Source organism: Hydra vulgaris, chromosome 09 (assembly GCF_038396675.1).
Source record: "Hydra vulgaris chromosome 09, alternate assembly HydraT2T_AEP".
In the NCBI taxonomy this organism is placed as follows: domain Eukaryota; kingdom Metazoa; phylum Cnidaria; class Hydrozoa; order Anthoathecata; family Hydridae; genus Hydra; species Hydra vulgaris.
In genome coordinates this window covers 52,745,001-52,766,742 of record NC_088928.1, presented here as the reverse complement: position 1 = coordinate 52,766,742, position 21,742 = coordinate 52,745,001, and the positions used below count along the sequence as shown (strand labels likewise).

The following is a 21,742-nucleotide window of genomic DNA, read 5'->3' as shown; positions in this document are numbered from 1 at the left end:
ATTGTTTAAACAATTATCGCTGAATATCCAATTTCTGGGCAGTGATCCAAACTTTAATTTAATCAAGAATCCGTTTTGCTCACCCAAACTCCATTGTCCATTTATATAAAACTTTGGCTCTTCCAACACTAACTTATGGTCTTTAGCTTTGTGAACATAAGACAATATTTATGCAAATGCTTGATATATTTGGCTTAAAAAAATTAATTCCTTAAACAGATCTTCAAGTTGTAAGAGTACAGTTGAGTGCTGAAATTCGAATAAACAAAGAATAAATTTCAAGAACTTTTTTGAAAAAAAAGTTCCTATAGGAACTTTTTTTATTGAATTTAACATATCAGTATTCCTATAGGAATCTATTTCATTGACTGTACTGACAACCAGTTTTAAATGCAACATAGAAATCGAAAGTTAAAAATTAATGGTCAATATTACTACCAGTGTCAAAAATTTATGGCAATAGCGCAATTGGATTTTATTGATTTTATTGTTTTGACACCAGAAGACATGTTTGTGGAGTAAATTAAGATTGATAAAGATAGATAGGACTATTTTATTTCGCCTACTTTACAAAATTTTATTTTGAGTATATGTCTGCTGGTATTTTCAACTCTAAGTTATTAAGTTTTAAATAAATTATTTAATAAATGAATATTTTAAACTTGATTGAATTGTTAGAAATTGAATAAATATTTGAAACCATTATTTTTAAAATGAACTTATTTTATTTACAAATGCTATTTTTCTAATTTATCATCATCAAATATAAATGTGTGTATGTGTGTGTGTGTGTGTGTGTGTGTGTGTGTGTGTTTGTGTGTGTGAGTGTGTGTGTATGTGTGTGTGTCTTATGTGTAGTAACAGTATTTTATAGTAGTATCGATTTCCATTTTTGATGTTATATTTAAACCAATTTTATCCTAGTTAAAATTTTTATAAATTCCAATCAATCTTTTGCTGCGGCATACATTTTGCTGGAGTGTACATTACATGCATTTACCAAAATGCATTGCAAAAAAGAGCTATAATGGGAACGGCGAATTGTTTTATTATTTTAATTCAAGTATAATAAATATTGTTTGCTTTATTTAAAAATGAATCAATTACAAAAAAGTGTATAAAGTTTATGATATTTTTATAGCCTTGAGGTAAAAATTTGTATTACTTATTTTTGTTTATTCCCTTGCAACTTTTTGTTTTTTCTTTTTAAAACAGAAAATTTTATTTTATGTATATTGTTAACAATTATATATGCAAATTATAATATTATATATTCAATAGTGTAATATTATATATGCCATAATATAATATTATACATGCAATAATATAAGCAATAAAATAGAAAAAGAATAGTAACTTCCAAAAGTACTTCAAAAGTTTTTTACTCGTTTTTTAATTTTGTTCATAAAACATCTTCAAATATTTGATAAAGATTTTAAATTTCACAAAATTCAGTTCCGTTCCATAATGCGTTCCATCGAAACTATGTATACCTTAAAAGATTTTGTAGCTATCAAAAAATTTGATGTTGTTTTCTTTACAAAACTTTTCTATATCGTTATTAAACTCTTTTATTCGTAGCAAAGATTGAGTCCGGAAATAAACAGCTGGCTTCATATCTGTTGGTGGTGGATAGGCCACCCAAATTAAAGTTGCGTTTTTATTTTTTTTAGTTATATCCCACAACGGTGTGAGATATTCATTAATTATTCGGATTAAATTATAGTTATCGTGACCACCTGCTCCTGCGACTATCATTGGATTAGTTTCTTCTACTAATCGATCAAAAATTGAAAGTTCAATCTGAAAGGAAACAATGTTGATTAACTCTTTAAATTTACTTTTATTTTCTGTTTGCTATACCGACAATATTTTGGATTTTTCTTTATGTCATCCCAATTTTTTGCAAATGATTTTCGGCATATTTCTTTCTCTAAAAACTGAAGTTCACCTTTGCATTCAGAAAATATACTCTGATCAAGTGTTGAAATCAAAGTTCCATGAATCTTGTCATCTGTCAAATGCATTAATAAACCACCAAAAAATTGCCTCATAAGAGAATCTCCAACAAAAAATATACTAGAAAAATAATTACTTAAAAAATCGCATGTCGATTTTGTGTTAAAGTTTTCATTAGGACAAAAGCGTTCAATCCAATTATGCAATGAGGCGTGTTTTAGTGATATATTGTAGTTAGTACAGCCATCGCAGTTGCAATACATTTCATCGCCTCCACATTTTTGAAGTTGCTCGTTACAGCAAGGTTTTAAACTGTTCTTCTTGCATTGAAAAGCAAAACTAATGTATAAAAAACATTTATATTTTAATAAAAACACACAGAATATTTATTATTACAAGATTATTTTTCACAACATAATAATTATTATAAGTAAATTTGCTCCTTTGTATGACAATATATGAAACTTCTCGCAGAGACAAAATTTACAAACTTTTGACGCTTGATTGTAGGGGTTAAATTGTGCTATTATTTGCCATGGTCACATGCCATGTAGTCACAAGTTTTACATTTTTTTATTTTAGCTTTCATATTTCTTTAGAAAGTTCAGTGTCATTTTTATATTTGGGTGCATTAAAAGATTTAAGACGGTTGGCATATCTTAACTTATATGCAGTTTTACTTATACCATAATAAAATTTATCTTTGAATTCAGGATCTCCAGAACTTAGGGGTCGTCCATAAAGTACGTACGCTCATAGGGGGGAGGGGGGAGGTCTTCAAAAAGCGTACGAAAGCGTATGGGAGGGGGGGGAGGGTTTAATTTAAATGTACGTACTTCGATTTTCTAATTTATCACAATTAACCAGCTAATCATTAGAAAAGTTACATTTTGACTAAAGATTCTAGTTTGCCAACATAAAAAGATGTATGGTATATGGAGTAGAGGGTATAGTTTTCCTCTATGCACACACATGTATGGGCGCCCTCAGAATTTTTTGATGTTCCAGATAGGACACTTTCACACATCGTGCAAACTCATAACTTAAGTTTGTTTATACCTATGCCAAATGAGGAGGCCTTGCAAAATATCGGGATGGCGGAGGGCCTGTGAACAAAAAGCCTTAAAACGCTTACCCTCCCGACCCCCAAAATGAGAGGGGTGTAAATTTTGCATGGTCATAACTTTTTTGTAATTTACAATATTTTTCTACAAAAATTAAAATCTGTCGATAAATTTAAATTTAGTTTTAGATGTTAAAGTTAAAAATTTTGCTACATATTTCCCTCACGTTTGGGCAGGGAAGGGGGGAGGCAAACGCTTTAGGGCTTTTTGTTCCCAGGCCTCCGCCATCCAAATTTTTTGCATGGCCACCTCATTTGGCATATTAACAAACTTAAGTTTGCACGATGTGTGAAAGTGTTCTATCTGGAACATCAAAAAATCCTGAGGGGCCCCATGCACACTTGCCTGCCCTTATATACTGGCCCTGAGTAAGAGGGCCGTGGTTGATGGGACGGAGTCACCCCCAAAAAAAACGTGTCAATGGCCTCTCAAAATCTTCCAAATTTGACCGCTAGGTTTTGCTAAAATAAAAAGCTTCTTAAATTAGCAAAAGGGCACAAAATTTGCTGTTGCCCTCTCCCACTGGGTTTTACCCTTTGTTTTCAATATTACTGATCTCACGTTAGACTCGTTTTTTACTTACTAAAGAGGGGTGCCTGAAAAAAACGTCCACCTTAATTATAGTTTATTTACACTTGATTCGTTATTAAAACAAAAAAAAGATTATATGGATTTCTCCGGGAATCGTACCTGAATCTCCTTCGACTATTGCTGCCGCATTAACCTCTCGCCTAAATACACACTTACTCTATCTAAATTTTGAATTTATTTAAATTATTATTTGCATTTATACTTAAAGACGTTTTAAAAATGTGCAAACATAGAGCTTTGGGTCGTATAAAGTATCTAAGGTACCCTCCGTCTTTTTTTTTTTAATTAAACTTTTTTATTGAGAAAAAAAAAAAAAGGAGGGATGGGGGGGGGATATTTGAGGGGGGGGGGTTATTTGAGAAACGTACGTACTTTTAAGGGGGGGGGGGGTGGGGACATAAAAGTACGCATGGCAACAGGGGGGAGGGGGGTCAAATTTCAAAATTTTTCGGCGTACGTACTTTATGGACGACCCCTTACAGTGGCTCGGTATAAAATATTGTTAGAAAGGTATTTGTTATTTAATCGACAAATTTTTTTTTCTAGGCAGTTGCATTGTTTTGATGTTATATTTTCATCGCGTTGTAAAATCTTGTTCTTATGAGCATTTATTAAAGACTAAACAGTGGGCTGTACCATATAGTTTTACGTTTGCAATGTTTTTTTTTTAATTTTGATTATTTGCGGTTGGTAGGTGAGTTTCAAATTGTGTCCTGATTTACGTAAAGCCTCATCATACGGAAGAATGGAATTATTAAACACAGTTTAATTTACTGCCATAGTTAATAATTTTAACTCAATAGTGCGAGGGATTTATTTTACTATATTAGGTTGATAGCTTGAATCAATATAAACATAGAAAAGTTGGTTATCAGGTTTAATTTTACATAAAGTAAATTGACAATTTTAATATTACATTAGATAGAGATAAGTTAGTTTTTACATTTGAAAATATGTGTAAAATGCTTTTTGATTTTTTCCATTTGTTAGCCGCTTTTGTTTTCAATAATAGTAAGCCCGTCGTCACGATACAAGCCAAAATTATTTTTATCGTCATGTTGAGAGAGCTAAAACAATATAAAAATACTAACTCATTCGCAATCTTCAGCTCCATCTTAAATCTTTCTATGCACCCAAATATAAAAAGGACACTGAACTTTCTAAAGAAATATGAAAACTAAAAACTAAAAATATAAAACCTGTTATTACATGGAAGATAATAGCACAATGTAAGCCCTATAATCTAGCATTAAAAGTTTGTGATCTTTGTCTCTGCGAGAAATTTCATACAGAGGAGCAAATTTACTTTATAAAAGATATGAAAAAATATCAAAGTGCCGGCATTCAAAGAAATTTATACTCTCCTTATTCAACACCGGGGACTTAAATCTTTGACGTCATTTTGTCTTGTTTCGATTTTGAAACGTCAGAACTCGTTCCATCGTATTTTTAATTTGTATTTTTTAAGCAGTTTTTACGTAACGAATTATACATAATGGCTGATGATTGCGAAAAGGCACGAATCTCAGAGTTCCATCAAAAGTTGCTTTTTATTATTTTATATAAATATATTATTATTTTATATAAATATATTATTATTTTATATAAATATATTTTTATTTTATATAAATATATTATTATTTTATATAAATATATTATTATTTTATATAAATATATTATTATTTTATATAAATAAATATATATATATATATAGATACAAAAGTATTGATTTGGAGATATTTATGTTGATTGGATATATATATGTAAATTATGTTAGTGTATTTTACAAATAGAGTGCTCAATGTTCTTAAAGAACAGAGCAATAATAAATTAGTAAAGAACACTTATCTAACTTTTTCTTCAACTTGAAGTTTCACCATTGCTAGATCATCAGGAAGAGTTCTATATATAAGAGTATATATATATATATATATATATATATATATATATATATATATATATATATATATATATATATATATATATACAACTATTGTTGAATTTGACAGTGCAGAATCCAGAAACATGGTATTAACAGCAGCACCAAATCTTTCCATAACGAAACACAAGAATATTTTTATCAGACCTGATTGAACAATTGCGGAGCAAGCTGAGTTTAACAAGCTTAACTTTGAGAGGAAAGAGGCAAACAGAGAACTTGAAAAAAATGGTATTCTTGATAAACCATTTTAATTTGCCATCCGCAGCGATAGGGTCCGCTGCATCGATGTATCTAAGACCCTTGACATCAACAGCCGTTCCATACACCCATTTGTTGACTGGCAAAAAGCCCATATTGCTCGCTCGAAACCAGTCAATACACAATAATATCGAGTGTACTAATATACCATCCTCCTCAGCTCAAAGCTACTCAAACCAGCCATTAAATACTTATATACGCCAAGAAAGTAGCTCAAATCATTTATACTGTTACTATACAAAGGCTTGTTTACTGTAACACAAACTGTTTTTGATTGCCTTGGCATACACTTTTAAATGCGATGCTATTTTTATAACTGAAACTTGGGATACTATACTGAAACAACAGGGTAGGTCGTGGAGGTGGTGTTACAATCTATATAAATGATAAACTAAATTCGTTTGAAGTGAATGCGCATCCATTGAACTGCAAATCTTTTGAACAAATATGGGTACTGTAATATTAGAAGAAGAGAACATTTTGCTAGGGTGAATGTATAGACCTCCTCCTAAACACAATGATGACATTTTCAATTTTATTAAGTTAACATGGAACAAAGGCGTAGCATACACATCAGTGGGAGCCACTTTATCAGATCATCGATTTGTACTTACTCTTGAAGATCGCTATATATTTTAAGTGGTTTTAAGTTTCCTTCATTCTACAACTCAAATTATAAATATAAAAGTTTTCTTGATTTAATTCTTACTGAATCATCCAACCGCATCTACAATATTGAACCTCTTCCTCCGCCTTGTAATACCTCCAACCAATACCACCTGTCTATTGAATGGTATCTGGCTACCGCCGACACTATAAAAAGACCTCTTCTTGTGCGATCGAATTTGTATTATAAATTAGCAGACTTCAAAAATCTGAATCTTGATTTTAAAAATATTAATTGGAATGTTTTGTTTACTTTTAAGAACACATCACAATGTTACGAAATTTTTCTCATTGAGTACAGTCGTTTGTGCAATAAATGGATACCATGTAGTAAGAACTTAATTCGTAAAACTCAACCACACTGGATGAATGATCAGCTACGTAATCTTATTGCAAAAAAGAAACATTTATGGATTTTAGTACAGCAAACCAGATCCCTTTTTACACCAGTTCTCAATGGGTAAAAGCAGATTTGCAACCAAATTAAAAAATAAACTAAACAATGCATCAGAAACTATGAAAATACAATAGTTCGCAACAATTCGAAGTAACTACTATTTAGCTATGTAAAATCAAAGCAAAAAATAAAAAATAAAATCAACGCAATGTATGATTCAAACAACGATACTATTACCTCCGATACTATTACCTATACTATTACCTCCGATACTATTACTATTAAACAACGATACTATTACCTCCTATTACCTCAACGATACTATTACCTCCGGTCCTGAGATAAGTAATATTTTAAACTCATATTTTAAATCTGTCTTTGTTAACAAAGATCTTGTTTCTCCAATGCCGGAATTTAAACATCAAACCACAAGCTTTGTTTTGGAAGCAGTGGTTTCTTTAGAAAAAGTAATTTCAAGTCTCGGCAAACTAGATCAATATAAAGCTCCAGGTGTAGACGGTGTGCACCCATGGGTTCTTAAAGAATGTGCTAGTACAATAGCATACCCTCTGACAAAAATGTTTCATAGCTCATTTCAAGAAGGTTCTGTACCCAATACTTGGAAAATTGCTAACGTGACGCCCTTACACAAATGCGGAAGTCAATTAAATGCAGCAAACTACCGTCCAGTTTTGCTCACGTCTGCACCGTGCAAAGTCCTGGAACGAATTATCCGGGGCACTATCTTGAATTATTTATATAATGATCAAATTTGCCATATCGTAGAGCAACAAGACGGATTTGTTAGGAACAAATCCTGCGTCACCAACCTTTCGGATTCAATGGACATTATTTCTTCATCTTTGGCAGATAAGCAGTTAGTTGATATAATCTTTCTTGATTTTGCTAAGGTTTTTGACACTGAGCCGCATCAACGTCTTATGCATAAACTAAAAGCCTTTGGTATCACTGGAAAACTACTTTGCTGGATTGGTGACTTTCTCACTAACCGAAAACAGAGAGTTGTGCTTGGAGAGTACAAGTCCAGCTGGGCAAACGTAACTAGCGGTGTACCACAGGGTAGTGTCTTGGGTCCACTTTTGTTCATCCTTTACATAAACGATTTGCCATCAGTTATCAATTACTTCCCTTACAAGTTGTATGCAGATGACTGCAAAATTATTGCTCATATTAAAGATGCTTCAGACTCAGACAAGCTTCAATTAGATTTAAATGGTATCACGGAATGGTCTGAAAAATTGTACATGAAGCTAAACTACAAAAAATGCATAGTGATCCATATGGGTAAAAATAACTCCCAAAAAAATGACTATATATTTGATGCAACATCTTTGACCAACGTTAGCATTTTAAAATCTGAAAAAGAGCACGATCTTGGCATTACCATTACCTCGAATGACAAATGAGACACACACGTTTTGGAAATTGCATCTAAAGCTAACAATATTTTACTCTAATTGCATCTAAAGCTTACAATATATTACATGCTACTCCAGCCTGTAATAGTTATTCAAAATTTGCAATACAACGCATAGAACGTATCGAGACGATAGCTACAAAAGTACCTCGCAGCCTAAAAAAAATTCCAGTATGAAGATCGCCTGCAGGTTCTAAATTTAGACATTTTAATAACCAGAAAAACTGGTTTCGACTGCATTCAATATTTAAAAATTGAAAATAAAATTGATAGAGTGACTTGGCAAGTTGAACCATTGACAGTAGAACCTAAGTATGGTCACCGTAAACGCGTACGTAAGGAAATAACAGTTAACTGTGAAATACGTCACAACTTTTTTACAAACAGAGTAGCGAATTCGTGGAACAATCTTCCGGATGGTGTTGTTCAGCAAACATCGGTCGATCTCTTTAAAGCTCATTCCAATAGGTTTTTAGATAAAAATCACTAACTTATTTAAATTATTTAATGTAATTACCTGCTTATACTGCGTATAGCAGGGCTTGTATTTATGCTCTGTTCCAGGAGTTATCTCCTTGCAGTAAATATATGCTATACTATACTATACTATACTATACTATACTATACTATACTATATATATATATACATATATATATATATATATATATATATTTATATATATATATATATATATATATATATATATATATATATATATATATATATATATATATATATATATAATCTATATATCCAATGTAATCTATTTATGTAATAAATAGATTACATTGGATATTATATTGGGCTTACAGAAAAAACTTTTAAAGATCGCCTTTACAAGCACAATAATTCCTTTCGTTACGAATGTGGGTCAAACTCTACCAAACTTTCTAAATTTGTGTGGAATTTTAAAAAGACAGGTTTAAATCCTGTCCTCTCGTGGAAAATTTTAGACCCGACTGAACCGTTTAAACCTGGTGGTAAGTAATGCAATTTATGCTTGATGGAAAAATATCATATAATTTCCTCGCCATTGCCTTTACTTAACTTTCATTAAAAACTTGCTATAAAAAATTGATGATCATGTGTTTTTTCTAAAGTTTGAGTTTAATAAGTTTATTTTAGTTAACAATTATAGTTTTGTATTTTTTGGGATTATATCTGAAAAATTAATATATATGTAGCTGAAATACCAAATTCTTCTGTTTTAGTATGTTATTTTAGAAAAAGATAAATCTTTTTCTAAAATAACATACAAAAATAGAAGAAATATTGCATAAATAACAGAAATTTTGAATAATTTAATTTTTTTAACATATAAATAAACTTGTTTAAAAAAAAATTGGTTTAAATACAAGTATAGCATAGTATTTTATCACGTCAAAAGCAATGTAAAAAGGTTTCATAATTTGAAAATGCGGCGATTCCTTTTATCACCAAACCGAAAAGAATTACTTAATCAACAGCATCTTTAACTAATAATATAATTTGTAGTTACATACAAATGAAGTTTTTTAATGTTTTGTTAAAAACCATATTTAACTCATTTAAAGATATTATGGTAACCAATAATAGAATGATGTCTACTTGCATAAATTCTGAGATGTAATATTAATATAATTATGAAAAACTAATGATTTTGGTTAATAAACATACTTTTGGTAAATAAAACATACTTAAGAGCCCAACCTTAAGTATGTTCTTGTTTATATCACATCAAAACGTTTAGGAAAATGTTGAAACAACCACCTTATTCGGTTTGGGTGTCAACTTTATATAATCATAACCTTTGAATTTTGAATTTTAAAACCTGCCGACTTAAATGTAGTGTAAGAAATTAAAAAATAAAAGTTACTAATTTGTTGCCCTCGCATTTGGGGCAGGGATGGTAAATGCTTTAGGTTTTTATTTTTTCAGAAATCAATCTACACAAGTTTTATTTCTTAATCTACGTATTAATCATTGCTTAGCTACAGCTCGGGTTATAAGTATATTACGCAGTAGCGTAGCAAAGTTTTTTTAGTCAGTAGACATACGTAGATAAGGTGCCCGATTTCTGTTTCTCTGGAACAATAACTTTTCTAAAAAAAAAAAAAAAACTCATTAAATATATCTAAGGGCTCCAAAACCATGCTGATCTAGGTTCAGTTGCTTGTGGGACCGTAAGTTTTGCTTCTACTGGCCTTGCGGCAGCTAGGCCACTGATACTATACGCAGATAAAGATATTTACGTGAAAATTTCTAAATTTTTCATGCCCATATAAAATTACCGTAGTTATTTAAACCAAGACTTTTAGAGCTAAAGGATACTCTTGAGCAGGTGGACTTTTATCGTATCAAAGAGGCAAAAAAATATTTACAAAATAAGGCACCCTCTTAAAAAGTTCGGGGCTCCTTAATCTTCAGGGCATGGTGTTATAGCACTCATAATTCAGTACAGGTTTAAACTTTCTCTCCTTTAATTTTTAGTTTTTAAATAATAAATACATTTTCGCAAAAAACTTAAAAAAGAACTAACAATTATGCCAATTATTTTCCTTTTAAATAAACTACCCTTTCTGAGTCTCCCATGGGTATATGCGCCTTCTGCTAACTTGGCCAGAGAGTGAAGATTTTTGAGACGCTTTGATTCAGAGAATGGTTATTTTAGTGAAGCTATTATGGACCGGAAACAGAGAGGGTTTTAACCATGGGCAGAAACCTATTATTGATATTTTTAATCTTTACAGGGAAGAAATACCTGAAACCGCGCAAATCAAATGTTGCGGCAATCTAAATGTTAGTGACTTGAAGTTTTACTTTTTTGCATTACTTTTGGACAAGATCCTGTCAAAGTTATTGTAAAATATTAGTAAATTTATTTACTTATTTTATATAAATTACTTTTAATTTAATTTACAAATTATATAAAATGTAAGCTGATGTAACTTAAATATTTTTTTATATAATTTATTTCTAATAAAGATTTGTTATTACTTTTAAAATAAAAAATTCCTACTTAAAAAATATTACTTTATTTGTAAATTTAATTTACATTTGGTAACATATTACTTTAATGTAATTTACTTTCATATGCAAGTTATCCTTTAATATAATTTTTTTTTAACAAGTTACTTTTATAAGTAAATATAAATTACAGTTTGAGAAACTTTTATATAAAGTACTTCTATAGGTAAATGTAAATTACAGTTTGAGGAACTTTTATATTAAGTAATGTAATTTTTAAAAGTAATCAACTTTTTAAATATAAAAGTAAACAGCTTTTTGATGTAACTTACTTTTACATGTAAAAGTAAATTACTTTTTGATGTAATCTTCTTTTACATAACTTACTTTTGAAAGAAAAAAACTTAAATTAGAAAGTAAAAGTCGTTTCAAAAAAATTAATTACCTATACGAAAATGTAAATTTACATAAAACGTTTAAAATTACTTATGTAATTTACTTTTTTGATAAAAATTAACTTACTCGTGTAAGTAAAAAAAAAGTAAAAGAGCCATCGTAGGGATGGCTCCTACTTAACGTTATAATTCATACATTTTAAAATTTGATTGGATGAATTTAAATTCAAATAAGTAAAGGGTAAAGCAACAATTAGATTAAAAACTTGTTTTTACTCTATATAGAACAATTCGAAATTAATCAAAACCTTCAATAAGTAGATTTCTAGGTACCACAACGTTATTCCTTTTCCAAATCAACGTCATATGACCTAAGATGTAACCACGAATTTATGCTTCAACCGCAACAAATCAAAAAATATAGAGACTCAACTTTTTTACAAATCGCGTTTGTGCACCATAGAATGCACTTTCCATTAAGGTGGTAGTCTACCTTAAAATATGAAAATTTTCAAAATTTCAAATTGTACTGTTTTACCCAATATCATATACGTAGAAAATGATGGTGATATTTGTTTTTCAAAAAAATATTTACAACTTATATGATTTTATCATTAGATATAGGTGGTATATTTTTTTTTTATAAAAATCGCATAAATTTTGCGATTTAAAAAAAAAAAAAATTAAAATCGGATCTTTAAAAAAATTTAAAAAACGAAGCCTGCTTGAACTTGTTTTAATCATTGGTAAGCATCTAAAAGTAATCCAGGATATCCACATGTAGTTTTAAAGTATAACCAAAAGTATAAGTCGAAATATATTCGAAAAGATTTAATAGAAGCATGCTTTTGCTGCTGGCAGATATATTTTGTATTTATATATTACTATAGTTCTTAATTTACTATAATTTATTTGATTCGTGCTAGAAGTCCTACTTGTGTATTCAGTTAAATGATTATGATTATTATTCAAATTTAGAAAAAAATAATAAGTATGGAAAATAAAAAACTTGATGCTGGAAAAAGACGAAAGGCAGGAGGATCAAGAATTTTCAAAAAACGACGTTTTCATGGCAAAAGTTTTTTTAAAGCTCCTGAACCCAACATTGACTCGGAAATTAGTCTTGTTAATAACATACCTTCAACAAGTAATTTAAATGCTTCAACTTCATCAAAGAAACTTACATTATTAAACCATAAAGCAACAACAGTACCAACAAAACGAACTTCATTACCTAATAAAAAATCGAATTTTCCACACTGTTACATCATGTTGGATAGCTTTGTTTTAAAAAATCATAAATGAAATTGCCCTGACTGTCAATCGAGGAGTATTGAATATTCTACAGATTTATCAAGATAGAAAGGACTGTCTGTTTTATTAGAGTTTACATGTACAGCCTCAGTCTGCTCATGGAATAAAAGGGTTTACACTAGCCAAGAAATTGACGATGAATCTCGTGGGCAATATCAATCAGATGTAAATATGAGATCCATTATTGCTATGAGGGAAATAGGAAAGGGGTATGCTGCTTTAACAACCTTTTGTGGTTTTATGAATTTACCTCCACCAATGCATAAAAAAACATTTCATGATATTTAAAGGAATATATTAGTGGCTTACAAGCAAGTTGCTCTAAACTTTATGAATAAAGTTTAGAGCTTATGAATAAAGCAGCTGTTGAGATTAAGCAAAGTCTTGGTGAGAACAAGACAGATATTACAGTTTCATGTGATGACACCTGGCAAAAGTGAGGATTCTCTTCTTTAAATGGTGTTGTAACTATGATTTCAAGCGATACTGGAAAATGCATTTACTACCTCATTAAATCTAAAGTATGCCATCAATGTGATAAATGGGAAACAAAAAAAGGCACTGATGAATATGATGAGTTTCTTAGTACACATGAATGTAGCATTAACCATAAGTGCTCATCAGGCGCAATGGAGGCAGCTGGAGTTGTTGAATGTTTTACATCATCAGAGTCAGACAGAAATTTACGTTATGCTTATTATATTGGTGACGGTGACTCTAGAAGGTGACGGTGACTCTAGAAGTTGCTATATGTAATCCATACAAAAATCTTATTGTCCAAATGTTAGAATGTGTTGGACACATACAAAAAAGAGTTGGTAGCAGACTAAAATTGTCTGATGGGAAACCACTTGGTGGAAAAAATCGTCTTACCGAAAAAGAAATTAATAAACTTCAAAATTATTTTGGAATTACAGTACGTCAATGTAATGGTGGAACAGTTTACCAGTTAAAAAAAGCAATTGGTGCAGTACTTCACCATTGCTCAGATGTACTTACATTAGATAGTTGCCACCAAATGTGTCCAAGAACCCCTGAAAGTTGGTGTAAATACCAGTCTGATAAAATAAATGGTACAGCCCTGTATAAAGAAAAACCAGGACTACCCATTGTTGTAAGAGACATAATAAAACCAATTTTTCTTAGTTTAAGTGATGATGATTTACTAAGTAAGTGTTTGCATGGGCAAACACAAAACAATGAATCGTTAAATGGAATTATTTGGAAAAGATGTCCGAAGGATATTTTTGTTGCTAGAGACACATTAGAAATTGGTGTCTCATCGGCAATCATAAATTTTAATGAGGGAATAAATGGAGTTTTAATTATATTTGCTATGCTAAATATGTATAATGGAAAATTTACGCAAGAGTTTTGCACATATAAAGATTTTGTAAGAGTCGCAAATATGAATCTTAAGTCTACTCCGAAAGTCAAGCTTAAACGGAAAAAAAAAGAGCTCAGCGTAAAGGATTTGCAGATGTCAATGAAGAAATGGAAGGAATAGTATATGAGACTGGTCTTTTTAAAATTATTTTTTTCTACGTTATTATACAATTTTTTCTACATTATTATATATAGCGTTTTACTAATTTACAATTTACTAATTTATTGCTTTATGTATTTTTATTCTTTTCTTGTTTTTAAAGTGGTTTTTAAACTTTGAAGTCTTAAAAAAACATTTCTAAACCCAATAATGATTTGAAACAGTTTGTTTTTCAAAAATAATGCTTTGTTAATGCAATTTGTGAGTTTTTGGGTTAAATTAGACTAAAAGAGTTGGATTTTTTTTTTTTTTTCTGTTTTTCTCAAAATAAGGTTTTTTGAAACGGTGCGATAAATAACTTTTCTCAATTAAATGCTATGGACCTGAAACTTGGTACATTGATTCTTTTATATATAATCTATTAGCTGAATTAGAAATTTTTTTTTAACTTTTTTGGTTCTTTAGTTAATTGGGCTCAAAATCTGTATTTTAAGTCAAAATTTTGCTGCCATTTTGAATTATCATTTAAACAAAATAATATTTTTTCCCCTTAATTCAGCCAATTAAACTTCCTTATTAGATAATGTACAAAAAAATCCAGAACTGTATCTTTAATCGTTCTTGAGTTATTTATCGCAGCGTAAATGCCCTTTTTTTGGTTCCGCGGACCAAAAAACAGTTACAGTTGCAGCATCAGAACACTCGCAAGTAATAGAACTATATGTATTAAACTCGTCAGTATAGCAAGGCCTGCTACCAAGCTCCGTCAAACTTTATATCATTTTTGTAAAATTTGATTACCGAATAAACTAAACAAATTTTACTTTTCTAGAAAATACTTTGGTATTAATTTTGTAACTAAATTTAGATACCAATTAAAATGAAAAATATAGCAACAAGAAGCAACAAACTTGTTAAAAACTTCTCTAGAAACTCCCAGTAGCTGACGAATTTTATCATTCAAATTTGTCTTTACTCAAGGTTGTTCTAGTACTTGTCTTGAAGTCTACTATAAATTATATTTTGAAATTTTTCATCAAATAAGTTTTCTGTTCAGTAGTCGTAGAGGCAGTTCATAAATACGCACCAAAGAACGTAGATGATGGTAATGTTCTTGTGAATATAGTTTTTAAAAAATTTGGCTATAAATTTCAACAGAAATAAAGGAAGCATTATCGGTTTGGTGAAAAATGCAATGGTAGAATATTTTCTGAGTTAAGGTTTTTTAATCAAGTTTTTTGGGTTGATAAAACAATTAAAAACATTATTGAACTTAAGCGTCGGTGTGAGATTTATTGCAATTGCCTTCAGAAATAACGTCAATTTCAACAATTCCTTGACATATTGGTCATATTGAATTTTTAATACTCCCAAAAGCTTTTTTCACAGCAATGCAAAAGTTTAACAAAACGTCCGCATATCATTTTTTTTTTTAAAATGTGTTATAATCTTTAAAATTAAATACATTCTTTAAGTATTTTTACATAGAGGAATTGAGCAGCTGAGAGCACTGAGCAGCCGTAGCGCAGTAGCCAGAAACTAGAAATCGTCGTTCAAAGCCATCTCTGAGCAAGTTTAATAACATCTATCAAGAAGGAGGCGCGAACTTCCTTTTAAAAGCTCTTTCGCGGTGCTCTGTGATAAGACCGTATCTTTATCACAGAGTGCCTTCTTGGGGCACCTGAAATAATTAATTAAAAAAAATTAAACTTTAAACATATCAGCCGTTTTTACATAGCTTGATCATTAAAATTTATATCGAGGTTTAAGTTCACTCTATTTAAAAAGCTTTTTCTCGATGAACTTGATAGACTGCATGACGACTATCTTAAGTATTAATATAGTTACTTAAAAAGTCAGCTTTTAAGTAGATCTCAAATTCCAGGTAACAACTATATGTCTAAATTAGAGTTATAAAGTTGTTTTAAGCAAAACAGCCATCAAATTGTTTGTTTTTAAATGAATTATAAATATATTTACAACATCACTAAAAAGAATATTTATGTTGTAAACCGGAGTTGTACATATATTGAGAATACATGCGGGAATTTTCAGATCATATGATTCATCATGGATGAAGGCTATCTAAAAGTTTACTACTTAATTATTTTCTTAATCAAAAAGATGTCTCAGAAACAATTATGGATTTTTAAAATAAATTATTATCAGTGTTACACTAATACATGAGGCCTAAAAATATAAATAACGATACTTTATCACACGTGTCGTGAAGTAGGAAGTGTAATTTTGTTAATAAATTTCAAAAAAAACTTTTTTTATATCTGGAAAATTAGAGTTCAAGATAAAGTATTAGAAAAATTTAGTTCGTATTTAATTCAAATAACTTTTGCATAATATTTCTGACAATATTGTTCTAAAACACAATTAAATGGCAACTTTTTCACTTAACTATATTGTTTTCCGATTCATTTAAAGTTTACATTTATATATACTTAGTTTTATTAGTATAAGTAATACTTATACTAATAGTATACTTACTAATAATTAGTAAATGTTAGAAGCATATATTATAATCCAGTCTGAAATTTATAGTCTTAATCTTATTATATGCCTTTGACTAAGTCATCATCATTGTGTCATTCTTAAAAGAATTTTGTTTATTGATAGAACAAAAAGATTGTTTGCAAATCAAATCCAGCTGTACTGTTTTGTAAAGCAACAAATTTTTTTAGGAAACCGCTTCTACCAAATATTTTTGAACCAATTACAACTTTATGTGCAATTTATGATCAGATAATCAAGATGGATCTGCTTGTTTCAAGGTAGTACATGATGTCTTGATTCCACAATACGAAAGATACTTTTCTCTTTTTAGTACAGTGACACTCAAGGAGTGCAAGGCTTCATAACATTGATAATGAAGAATTAATGAATATGTTTGGTGAAGCTAAATGAAGATGCCTTCATGCAAAAATTTGTTACATATCTTGCAAATTAAGATCAAAAAAGGAAAGGACGATAGATTCTCTAGAAAGTCTAAACCTAAATGCAGAAAATATGTAGTTAATTAGTTTATTAATGCAGCTCGTAAATATAAGAATAAAAAATCGACTAAAGCATATTGCATTATGAGCAGAAATTTCAAAAGGATAACATGCAATAGGCAAAAAGTAATTGAAAAAGAAAAAAGAAAGCTGGAGCGAGAACTATGTGTATTAACTTTTAATGATATGAAGAGTCATTTAGACTTAACCAACTTGTTAAGAGTCATTTAGACTTAACCAAAATGTCACCAACTTGTCTAACAAGCAACTTGGTGACTTAAATGATTAAATGTTGGAAAAGATTGTAGAGAGAGAGCTCTGTCATGAATGGTTTTTATAATTGTTCATCAAAATACCGTACTAAAGCTCATTTTAATTATATATAAAAATCGAGTAATTATTCAATTTTATAATTTCATGTAACATACCTAATATACTATATATATTTTAATTAAACTAGAATTACCAGTTCAACAGTTGTTTTTTATACCAGCAAATTAAATATAACTGGCGTTACTTTTAGCGTACATTTATAAAAATATCCAATTATGAACGATTTCACGAAATCATTACAATTCTACTAACTTTTAAATATAGTTTCTACTCAAAGCTCTATAATATCTTTTTGTTTTGTTATGTTATTATTTTTACGGTTCCAATATTTTTAGCTGGGAAAACAAATCTGGATGGCCAAAAAGTTTGCCTCACAACGGGAGCGTAAGTTAGAAATCTAGTGTACAGGAAGTTCGTGTACCTAGAGCCATATTTTTTCAAAGCCCAAAATCAAGGCCCTTGACTTGTCTAAAAATGTTGAAACTGATACAATCACATCTCTATACTAATTACATTGTGTTAGTATATTGGCTTAAGCTATACTATGTTTATACTGGCTTAAACTAAAAAAGTCCGTCTTGTTAAAGGGTTTAACACAAACTTCGCTTAAAAAACAAACAAACAGGCACACAAATTTGATTAAAAATTTATTTATTCTTAGAATGTTTTTACAAATTTATCTATCGTTACTTAATTGCAACACTTAAATAAATAATAAAATCAGGCTCATACAGTGAAAATATATAGGGAGCGTCGTTTTCGAAAAAAAAAAAAAAATTTAGAATAGGAAATAAAATTTTTGCTCAACTTTTATTATAAAGCGTGGAACAAAAAAAATTTATTTAAAAAGGTGGATTGGTTGCACCTAACGACGGGTATGAAAATTGACTAATAGTTCTGTAAAAATTGAAAAATAAGTCTACGCATAAAATGATGGTCCCGAAACTACCTCGAGAAAAAAAAATTCTGCATCAAAGGATCATCCATAAACTACGAAACGCGAAATTAAAATTATAGACTAAAGGCAAAGGATTAAAAATTTTCCCTCGCAGAGTCTTTATAATTAAACCCTATCAATAAAAAACCCTTCAAGTTTAGCTAAAACTTCCGCGCAAAAGAGCAAAATGAACTCCTACTTATTTTTTTTTAAATAAATTTTACTTTGCGTAATTTATGGACGATCCCCAATCAAAATTCAACAATCTTCCTCGTTATCAAGCAAATTTTTCAGGCACATATGGCTCTAGGTACAAGCAAACTATATGGCCTTAGGAACAAGCAAGGATAGCCTCATGAAAAATGTCATCTATTAACGATCTCTTACCGAGAGGAAACTTATTGAACATCACATTTAGTACTTAAGCAAAAAACAATATAATATACAAGAACTAAAAAAGGATTGTAAAACAATTTAAGATACCAGCGGCAAAACTTACTTTAGACCATCAAAAAGCGTTTTTCAATTATAACTTGCCGTAGCAATTCTCTCTGAGAATCAAAATAGAATTAAAAAATAAATATCTTCATAAAAAGCATTAATTTGAACTTTATAGTTTTCAAATAAAGTGGGGTGGCCTTATGTATAAGGTTGCCCTAGGTACACAAACTTCCCCTATATATATTATTGCTCGTAAATATTAAGTGGAAGAAATTTTATCAAAAATAACCGCCGTGTGGGGTAAAATACCTATATATCCAAATCATTTGATAAGATTCTGTTAATTTAGAAATTTTTCGGGAAATGTGTTTCATTGTTAAGAATTTCGAACATATAAAATACAGTTCGAACTAATGACAGTTACAACCACTGGTGTAGGAACATGGGAGCGAAAGGGGTGATAGCTCCCCCCCCCCTACCTTATCGAAAAGATTAGAATATTTATATCTTTTATTTCAAATTTTGATTCTTGCTGCCTTAAACTTCCTAAATTTCCGTTTCAGTCCCCTTTCCCTACTTTCTTGACCCTCCTACGCCACTAGTTACAACTGAGACAGAGAGGGTTCGCAAAAAAAGAATAGTAAGTTTTACATTAGGCGTTTAAGAAAAATTCTTTCTGAGTTTGTTTAAAATTATTAGGCGGCCCTTTTATTCATAAATCAGATGTCAATGAATATTTTGAAACAGAGAAAGATCTTTTAAATGCCAAATACGATTGAAGAATTAGATTACTTCTTTTAGAGATAAAAGTATCCTCGAAAATTCACTCTATTTTAAATCATAATTGTTGATAAAAATACAAAAAAACACTGTGTTATGTCAACTGAACAATAAGCTATTCATTTTTTTACTTGGAAAGTTCTCACAATAATCCACAATAATCTAAGATTACTTTTTTTATTAGTTGTATAATAATAATGCAAAAGTATTGAAAATGCTAATTAACTTTAAATATTTTATCAACACTGTTGACAGCAACACTGTTGACAACAACACTGTTGACAACAACACTGTTGACAACAATACTATTGACAACAATACTGTTGACAACAACACTGTTGACAACAATACTGTTGACAACAATACTGTTTTCATTTGTTTTCACTTACGCTACATTTTTTTTACATGGTCATATATTGACATAGAAAACTTATCTAAATTATAGAGGGTATTGCGCCCCATTAATACTTTTTAATTGTAGCTCCAATTAATGCTAAGTTGCTCGTAAATCTAATGCAATTGCAAGTCAATTGCTTTTAAATTAATTATATACAATTTTTTAATTGAGTTATATATTATCGTCGAATATAGTTGTTTTAACAGCTTAATGACATTTAAACAAGAAAATTGCATTATGACAAATATTCAAAACAACACAAGTATAACAATATGAAAATTAAACTTAAAATAGTAACAATAAAATTAGTAAAAACGTAGTTTTTGTTCCAAAATTTAAATATACCTATTCACTTCATAAAATGGATCACAATGCTCATCTGAACGTAAGTTTTCTTCATACGGAAAATCTTTTTTAGGAGAATATATCTTATGAATTCGTTCAACTTCCATAACTTCACTAATAGAAATATTAAATCGTGGAATCCATTCCCCTTGCATTACACAATCTATTGTTTGACAAACACAAGGCTTAACCATTGCGTTTGTATTGTTTTTTTGAAATTTCCGAGTTTTATAATGAAGATAATTGTACTGGTATAAATACATCGAGTAAATGGTTAAAAGTGTTGTGCTCAACACCATAAAAATCTGATGATTTTTCATTGCATTAATATTATAATTTACTAAAAAAAACAAACTGGAATGAATTAAAAACCTTAGGGACGGTTAAATTCAAAAAGTAACGTTTCAAGTTTTTACAACGTTTTTTTAAAGCTAAGTTTGAAATATTAAATATATATATATATATATATATATATATATATATATATATATATATATATATATATATATATATATATATATATATATATATATATATATATATATATATATATATATATATATATATATATATATATATATATATATACATATAAGCCGCTTATTTTAAAAGTGGCTCAAGTCACTTTGTTTTTAAACAAAGGTTTTTAAAGGTTCCGTAAACCGGGGTAACTATGGCCAGCTTGTAACTTTGTTCCTACCTTTTAACTTTAGCCATTTTTAAAAATTTTAATTAATCTGTAACTTTTAAGCAGTTAAATAACGTTTTGATATTTTTATTTTATTTGTAAATGCAATCTTTCTTGCTTAAATTTTGATCTGAAGTTTGTTACAAATGCTCTTTACTATAAGTGAAAAAGAATGAAAACTACATCTTGGTAAAACACAATCAAAAACTGTAAAACAGAATGTTATCTGGGCGAACATAAAAATGATAGCAAACAACTCAGTTTTTTTTTCTGTTTTAAAGACAAACGTTCAGATAAAA

At 29.5% G+C, this 21,742-nt stretch overlaps 1 protein-coding gene across 1 annotated transcript; it reads right to left on the bottom strand.

The window, feature by feature from the left end:
• Positions 1-1,311: 1,311 nt before the first annotated feature.
• Positions 1,312-21,091, bottom strand: LOC136085132 (uncharacterized). The gene is made up of 2 exons (XM_065806438.1): positions 20,756-21,091; positions 1,312-2,298 (listed from the first exon to the last, which is right to left on the bottom strand). Exons 1-2 carry the CDS (start codon positions 21,073-21,075, stop codon positions 1,824-1,826), a joined length of 795 nt encoding a protein of 264 aa, XP_065662510.1. The 5' UTR covers positions 21,076-21,091; the 3' UTR covers positions 1,312-1,823.
• Between the last annotated feature and the right edge of the window lie 651 nt (positions 21,092-21,742).

Coding starts and splice junctions, on each gene's coding strand:
- LOC136085132 (XM_065806438.1), bottom strand. CDS start 21,075: ATGAAAAATCATCAGATTTTTATGGTGTTGAGCACAACACTTTTAACC. Junction 2,299..20,755: donor CCATTTTATGAAGTGAATAG/GTATATTTAAAT, acceptor TTTATACATTAG/TTTTGCTTTTCAATGCAAGA.